The sequence below is a fragment of the Myripristis murdjan genome, chromosome 20 (assembly GCF_902150065.1).
Source record: "Myripristis murdjan chromosome 20, fMyrMur1.1, whole genome shotgun sequence".
Taxonomy (NCBI): domain Eukaryota; kingdom Metazoa; phylum Chordata; class Actinopteri; order Holocentriformes; family Holocentridae; genus Myripristis; species Myripristis murdjan.
The window spans coordinates 22,306,928-22,315,789 of record NC_043999.1 but is presented as its reverse complement, the minus strand read 5'-3'; the positions used below and the strand labels follow the sequence as shown (position 1 = coordinate 22,315,789).

The 8,862-nt window shown below is 43.1% G+C and overlaps 1 protein-coding gene across 1 annotated transcript; it reads right to left on the bottom strand.

Annotated features, from left to right (window-relative positions):
- Positions 1-438: 438 nt before the first annotated feature.
- klf6a (Kruppel like factor 6a) lies at positions 439-8,078 on the bottom strand. Its single transcript, XM_030079506.1, has 4 exons — positions 7,636-8,078; positions 5,164-5,746; positions 4,100-4,223; positions 439-3,636 (listed from the first exon to the last, which is right to left on the bottom strand). Exons 1-4 carry the CDS (start codon positions 7,735-7,737, stop codon positions 3,585-3,587), a joined length of 861 nt encoding a protein of 286 aa, XP_029935366.1. The 5' UTR covers positions 7,738-8,078; the 3' UTR covers positions 439-3,584.
- Positions 8,079-8,862: the final 784 nt, after the last annotated feature.

Below are 8,862 nucleotides of genomic sequence, written 5' to 3'. Positions count from 1 at the left end.
CATTTTCACTGTGGTATTTACAAGTCAGGAAGAGGTGGAGCGACTGCACAACACTTAAGTGCTTCTGGCAGCAGGTACATATAGTGGAACGACAAGTTTGTAGGAAATTACAGCAGGTGCATAACAATCCTTCTAGTACCATTTCCTAAGTCATGGTCAAGGAATTTATACTGCACAAAAAGAGTTAAAAGTTCACGCTTCTAATTTTTTTTGAAGTGACAGCTCTGTAACGCCAGAAATGCTTTGGTGCTGTCGGCCTCAGCACATTATCCTCCACATCCTAATCTACTTTTTTTCATATTACTGGAGAGCAGAGTGCACTTGGATGCAGCTGTTTATCCCCAACAAGCTGGAAAACCCTCCTAAGGCATAAGCTTTCACAGTGATGAAGCATAACTGAGGAGAACCAACAAATAAGACAAAGGAAACAAGGCAAAGTCAGATAAGAATTTCTTATTATTCCAATAAAAAATACATTCATACAGAAATATAACAATTTTGCAAAACAATTTCAAATAAAAATTTCATAAAGCATAAACATAACAATTTTACAAAAGTTTTTTTTTTCTTCTTTTTATACAAAGATTCAGTTGAGAACAAAGAGCTGTGTGTGAATGACAGAACATGTTGGGGTAGTGGAGGGGGTGAAAGAGAGAAGAAAAGTGATGGAAAGTATTTAAGATGCAAGCAAACATGGTGCTAAATCAAGGCTCAATTACCACTTGAACAGTATTGGCTGCCGTTTCAAAGAATGGATGTTCCTCTCCTTGCCCAGAAAAGGCCTTGCCAGCACTCCAAAATCTATTGCAGCAAGCAGTTTCAAGTTTGTACTCATCCTGTCTCTTTCGCCCACTGATCTGAAATCCATAAGTCGGAGCATGCCACAGTGCAGCTTGCTGCAACATCGAATTCACTCTACTACAGCAGGTCTCTGATCTGGAGTGGGTGGCACAGATCACTTTATCCTGGAGTTAAATAAAGGAGTAATAGACATAATCCCCATAATTATTTTGGTCTCTGCCTTTGTCAAGTCCCCTTCCTCCTCCTCCACCCCCAATAAAAATCCAATAAACAAATACAGATTCACTTTTAGGGCAAATATTGTCTGGGGCATTGCCAATTTTCCATGCATACTGTCAATGGTTCAGCTCAAATGGATGATCTTTATCTCCTCCAGAGCACCCCCGCCCCCTCACTCGCTCCCGTGGTTTTCATAATACTGTTGCAGCTTGGCTAAAACAACGCTCCCCAGACAGGTCAATAACCAACCTACACAGTCAGCAGTCTGTGACAGATTCCATGCCAACAAAGCCTTTAGCAATTCATTACTAAGAGGCAGTACAAGGCAAGGCCTGTCCAACTGGAGCCTGTTAATTACAATAAATCTTTAGCTTTTTCTTCAGTGCTGCTTGCAGGGATAGAGGGATAGGGGGACAGAGAGGGTGGCGTTGTGTGTGTGTGTGTGGGGAGGGCGTCTACATTGGGGCTTGAATCCTCAGCCGGTGCCAAGTATTGTTAAAGCAGCAGCGTTGTGTTCTGTTTGAGTTCAGCCACGTCCTACGCAGAAAGATCCATGTTCATTATTCTGATCTGTTATTTTGTACCTTTGAGCTGTGTGTGATGGATTACAGTACATACTACACAGTAGTTAATTTCTTTAATAAATGAATTTAAGTGCTCTAAACATACAGCATTTGTCTTATTTACATGTTCTGACTCAGTTGAATGTGATATACATTGATTGAATTGGTGCTTTTACTCAGAAGCATCTCTTATGGAAAAAGTAAATACTGTATCTACATTTTAAATAATAATAAACTAGGGCCCTATGAAATCTGTTTTTATCCAAATTCTGTGTTTTGCGGTGTGTGTGTGTGTGGAGGAGGGGCTAAGCCGCCCCCCCCCCCCTTGGTGAAACACAGACACACAGCGGTCAGAGTACACAAACTGCTGCAGCGTGCATGTAAATGACACCAAAATGTGGTAGAGACTCTCAGTAGAGTTTTTTCTGTTCATTTGGCTTAGGTGCTATGGAAAAAATGACTAATGGTAGGGAAACCCCTTACTTTTAAGAATCACATGCAAATTTTGGCAAATTCCGCGATATTAGACATTTTACAGTTGCTTTCGCTTCCATTATCAAATTCTGCAATTTTGTCTGTGTTTTCTGCATTGTGGAAATCATAGGGCCCTGCAAGAAAAGTAAAATCTTAAAAGGAGTGGACAGCTGTTGTTAAACAGAGAAGGTGCAAGTTCATCTGCAATTGAGCCTTGATAAAGCTTTTCAAATCACCCATACAACAAATATGACTTCCCAGGGAGCAAACCACAACCACAGGGCTAAGTCACTTGCATAAGGCACCATTAAGGTCAACAGTGCATTATTTGATAGAAAACAGAAAGAAAGTACAAAAAATCTAAATTAGTCCTCAAGGCCTAGAATGAATGAAAAAAAGCTCCATGAATAATTTCATGAGAGGAAGCAGAGGTGAAATCTCAAGCCAAATAAGAATGAGGAAGATGGATGAAGTTGTAAAGTAGAAAACAAAAATCATCAAGGCTTTATGTACAATATTGTAACATTTAACCGTTCGCATTTTAGCTGCACTTTTATTGAAACTATTTGCAGTCCTGATTACAGTGGAAACAGGAAATGAACGAACCCTAGAACCATGCAACACCTGTCTATGATACTGAAGTTATAGTATAATTGTGTTATACCTCTAAGCACACAGCTTATACAATTGGACTACAAATGAGCTTTGTAGCTTGTAAAAATAGAATAAACCAGGCTACATAACACATTGCACATTTAGTAGCTGCACCAAAAACACCAAAAAAAGCTCCTCTCATACAATGACCAGGGGGAGTTTAGGCTCCTGAGTCACTGACCAGAGGGCATCGAGTCATCCCTCTTACTGGTCAAACCCAAGGCCTCAAAAGGTTCGGAGAAGGAACCCAGCCCCCAGTCTTGGTGCCTGACAGGCATGAAATTCCTCCCCTTCCCCTTCCTCACTCTGCCAGTGGGGGAACAAAAATGGAACATGTTTCCCCCCCAGAAACCCATTCAGTCCACAGCAACACTGGTACCAGCCCCAGACCATCCATCCATCCATCCACTCTTTCCTCTCCTCTCTCTCTTGACCTGGGCCAGTCAGCCAGTCTCAGACATTCACAGTGCACACATGCTTACCTCAGACAGTTTTTCTTTTTGTAAAGTACCAGTGTATCTGCTGTCCGGGAGATGTCCCCAAAACATCATGCACCATACATACAAATCATTCATTCTTTTTGTGTTTCTTTTTCTTATTTTTTTTTCTTATTTTTTTGTGTTGTAAGTCCTTCTCGATCAAATTCTTCCATCCATGATTTTGTCCACTTGTCGCAACAGACAACCTTCAGAGCGCCTTTCTCCAAAGAGAGGTCCCGGAGGCACTGGGTTTCAGTATGGTGCAAAACGGCATGCTTTGGCTGGAACACACTCCCACCACTCTGCTCTGGGACAGTTCAACCAAGAGACTGGTTGGGAGACGGCGGTTTTATTTTCCCCTTCGCTGCGTTGGTTGGTCGGTGCTCGCCCTGCTCTAGATGTGCCTCTTCATGTGAAGAGCCAGATGGTCAGACCTGGAGAAGCGTCTGGGGAGACAAGGGGAAAGAAAAAGGAGAGAAGTCAATAGCCGCCACGCAAATGAAATGGACTGCAACTGGAATGAACACAATCCATGCTTCAGGGAATGAATAAACCAAGATCTTGTAGGAGGGGCGCTTTATGCTTTTGTGATCTTCAAAATTACTAGTTTTGAGGCTAAACGTGATTGGCCGACAGATCAAAGGCTTTGCAATTTTATGTGAAGTAATAACTGAACAAAGGAATTTCTATTGGGAGGAGGCCAAATAAGTCCAAATGAACTTCTTCTGATTCCTTTCAGATATCTGAACACACTGCCTCAGTGATTTCCATCTTAGAAGACACGCAGCATTATTTAAATGATGAATTACATCAACACATGGACCTTTGCTTTGCCTCTATCTGTGTAAACAAAACCAAATGGTATCAGAAGACTATAAAGGTACAATGCAGTTTAGGGTCTTGACTTACCTGTCACAGTGACTGCATTTAAATGGCTTTGCCCCAGTGTGCTTCCTGAAGTGTCTGGTCAACTCATCACTTCGTGCAAAACGCCACTCGCAGCCCTCCCATGAACACCTGTATGGTTTCTCACCTGGAAAATAAACAGGAAAAAAATGATCAATTACACTGAGATTTGACCATGTGATGAAAGGCAAAGCAAAGTTTTCAAATGAGTTTCTGCTTAGGCAGTCAGTGTCTCGATCTTTCTTTGCTCAGCACTGTTGTTATTCAAATCCATTCAAATCAGTCAGCCTGTGACCAGGCAAGATGACGTAGTTGATCACTTGAAACCTAGATTCCACTGAACCTGTCAGATCAGTAGCTTACTTATGCAATGTGAACCATGTCAGGAATGCAGAGAATGCTCCTGTATGGCTGTATATTTCAGAAAAAGAAAAAAAAAAGGAAAGAGACTTTGTGGGCTGTGAAGAAGGCCTGTAGGGAAAGCCACACGTGCAATTTCACGCTGCTAATCAAAAATAAGAAACAGTCAAATGACCATTCAAACCCTTCCAACTCGGTGCCCCTGGCTCCCCGCCCATTCACCCTTTCCCATGGTGAAACCCAATCTGTTTTGAAGGACCAAGTCCTTTTATCCTCCATGCCCAACCCCTCCCCCTAGTCACCCTCCTCTTTCTCTCTCACTCACTCATTCACTCAGTCAGTCACATTCCAGATAGATTAGGTCACAGTTTAGGTATCCAGCCATGCAGAGCTAATACTCGCAGCGCTCCAGCTGAGGACATGCAATGTGGACCTTTAATTACATTACACAATGGCTGGACAATGCCATTAGGGTGAAAAGACAAAATAAATTGCACTTCCGTCCTTCATTTAATAAAACATCAGATTTTTTTTTTAACAACATGGCATTTCGCCATGAATTGCTTTCGCATAGGAACAACAGAGCAGCCTTCTCGCCCTTTCTCCCCATTACACAGTGCAATGAAAGTATCCATGTTTTCTGTCTTCATACCCCACACTTGGCCACACTAAAGGCCCCTTGGCTCTAATAATGATGTGAAACTCACCTGTATGAGTGCGCTGGTGTGCTTTTAGGTGGGAGCTCTTCGTGTAAACCTTGCGACACCCGTTGAAGTGACACCTGTGTACTCGCCTCCTGCCGTCTGGCGATGTGTCTCCGCAGACGAGTCCCGTCTTTTCCGAAGTCTTTCCGATCCCGCTGGTCCTGATTTTGACCGGCAAGTGCAATTCGGTGTGTGCACTGGCCCAGGCCGGTGATACGCTACTGGGCTCAGAGTTGGCCTCTGGAGAAGATGGGGGAGTGCTAATGATGGAGGGGCTAAAAGGTCCAGAGCCAACCAAGACAGACCCCAGAGGGTTGGAGGTAAAGCTGTGTGTGGGCGAGAGCTCCTCAGAACTGTCTGAAGCTTCGCTGCTGGCATCAGAATTCACACTGTTGGTGTCCAAGATTTGGCTATCCTGATTGTCCTCCTCACGGGCTAGAGGGATCTTTGGGTCAGACTCGGCCTTAGCCTTATCCCCACAGGCCAAGATCAACTTGCTCCAGAGGTCCTCCTGGCCATCGAACTTGAGGTCGGATGTCGAGACGTAAGGCTCACTCTGTAGATACCGTTCCAGCTCCAGGCATGTCTGGTTGAGGGCATACAAATGTCAAAATACAGTAAGAATACACAATACTGCAACAAAATTTTGTTCATCTGTGTCTCTGGAAAGTGCAGCTTTGCTCGCATCACTGAAATATTTCAGGGAAATACATTGAAATGATTCATGTGCACACACATGAAAATGCCCTATGTGATTCTGATGTTGTTAAAATTCATCTACCAGGATGCATCATGAGAAAAAAAAAAAAAAATCAAATTATTGTATACAAGCAATAGAAAGCTGCCACATTTTTCATTTGGCAGACTGATAATTTGGATGTCTGCTACCTCACTGTGAGCTTTAGACCAATTTCCAAATGTCATCAACACACTGGAATATGAATGGCTGCACTTTGCAGCTCATGGTGCAGTAAGATCCCTGGGTAACTGGTGGAGCACAAGGAAAGGTTTACCAGGCTAAACTCAAGTGAAGCTCAGCTCACAAACAACCTGTCATGTAATAACCAAGTAAGCTGCATGTGAGGTGGTATGTGAATTTATTTAAGCTGAGCTGTCAGCCCATAAACTCCAGCTCTTCTGCACCTACGTGCAGAGGAACAGTTAATGTGCATTGTCATTTCAGCGGTGGAATGACTCACTGAACACATTTAGAGTCCTTTTAAGGAAGCTACTCAACTTCCCCTCCAACATGAGCTATTCAGCTGCTTTTCCTCATTATAGCACTGACATGCAATCACATCCTTCCTCAATGTCAGCCAGTTACTCACTGTAAAAGACATATTAGTTCAAATTTGACTCAAAGCTATCAAGCTTGCAAAGCAAGGCCGTTCATTAGGAGGTGTGTACAGCACCGAGAGAGCAGATTTGACAGGGCAGATGGAAAAAAACAGTTCCTCTAGGCATACTCTTCCACAATCTTACACAATGTTTTCCAGCTGTACTAGTATCTACTCATGCAAGCAGGAATTGGCTATTGCTGACATTTGATAGTCTCATATTGTGTAGCCTATTCAAATCCCAGGATGACTCACATGCTACAAATGAACATGTTTGTGTGAAGTGGGATAAATTTGTTGCCAAGTAAGTAAAACAGAGGTGGGATAACATTATTAAAATCATAATCTTGAGCAAAGCCAAATTAAAAATAAGATGTTGAGCCATCCTTAAAGTTCAAAATGTAGATTGTGTGGGAAACTGGTGGAAAAGCAGCAATTGGCTCAGTGACAAAATGAACAGCAATAAAATGCAAAACACATAAAAAGATGAATAATGAATAAAAATAAGAATAATAAAAGAAACTAAGAATAATAACAGAGACAGCCTGGCATGCTGTATTTTCTGTATGCTCTGCAGGCCAAACTGAAGCAACGCACTACCTCTAATTTTCCTGAACTGATTTGTGGAATGAATTAAAACCAGTCCACTTCCCAGAACATCCGCAGTCATTTGATCGACTCGGAGACCACGCTCACATCTGCGAGTGAGACCAGTGCTGATGGACTGGCCGGGCATCAGAAACCAGCTGGTAAAATAACTCATGCTCAAAATATAGCCGAGCAGTAAAGCAGCACCACGCTGCCGCTGCTGCTTGAGTTACTCTCTCCCCATTCATCTTAGTGCGGAGCCTCGACTCCAGCTGTCAGACTGACACACTGATCCACTTCAGCTTGGCAAAACTTCATAACGACAGCGATCGTGAAATACCAAGTCAAGTGAAGGGATGCACGCCATCTAATCAGCGCCCACCGATATTCAGCATTACATACATTTCACTTCCTCCGCACCGAGGCGCGCTGAATGCCGCCGCCTGCACTGTTATGAACTAATTTATTAATGCAAAAAGTGTGAAAGCCGCTCATTTCCGCTTAGGCACACAGCTCACTTTAAATGGATGATATAGGATGATATATTCACCTGCTGCCAGTACTCCTCCAGTGATGGTAAGGCTGAGAAATAGCCCGTGTCGTGAACTATTTGAAGTTCTTGAAAGATGCTGCACATGGGTAAAACATCCATTTTTTCCCGAGTCTGTTCGTAGAAAGCCTATTTAGCTGCACTTTAAATATATATATAGATTTTTGTTTCTGGTACAAAAAAAAAAGAGAAACAATAACAACCAAGAACCCAAGCGAAAGAAGTGTGAACGACGCTGCCGAGCAAGTATCCCTCAGTTGGAAGTTGCGTGCAGGTTGCGATGCAAACGAAGCGCTTGTTTTCAGCAGATGACCGTCCCCCCTCTCGCTTGCGTTCAAGTGACTCTATTTGCAAACACTGAACTAGACTGGAAGGGGAGCAACTGAGCCCTGCAAACTTCCCTATTCAAACCTCCATGCCCGACCCCCCTCCTCCTCGCGGGAGGATTACGCCTGCAGAATATTAACCAATCAGTGGCGACCAGCGTGCCGGAGTGCATATGATATCACAGCCGACCAATCAGGGCCGCCCACCGACTTAATTTGGTTCTTTCTCCGTTTTAATTGGTGCGTTTAACTCCGGGCTCCTCCGCGTGGATTGGCCGGCTATTTATAGCCATGTATATAAAGTGTGATGTACTCGCTCTCAGTAGTCTTGTGCGACTGCTACATGTTTCACCACAGACAGCGCGTGTGAGCCGCAACAGTTTCACCTCAGACTCCTGTTCCTCTTCTCTGGAAAACATTTGATTCCCTGTGACTCTGCTACAAGTAGCGCTTGCAACACGCTGCTGCTCGAGGGCGTCACTTCACTAAAACTTTGGCTTTGCTCCTTACATCTGTAAGCAAAGTTCCACTGTAAAACAAAACATGATAAAATACTGGAGTGGATACTAAAATGTCATCTTAGAGGGAACATTGGTCTTACACTATTAGTATTTTTTCAGATAGGGCTTCCAAACAGTTTTCTGCTTTATCTTCACTATTACGATAAATCCTACAAGATCACAGCCTGTTTGAATTGTTTCCTAAGGTATGACAACTGCACTCTGACATTGTTTTAAAACAGCGCGACCCAGTTTTCACCTTAAACGTTTTGTGGGACGAATATTTTTGATTTAATGTTCAAGACTTTGCTTTTCCACCGGTTTAAAAAGTAAACTTTCACGTGCTGATTTCTGCTCAACATCATCTTAAGTAAGACTAACTAATCCACATGAAAGTGCGC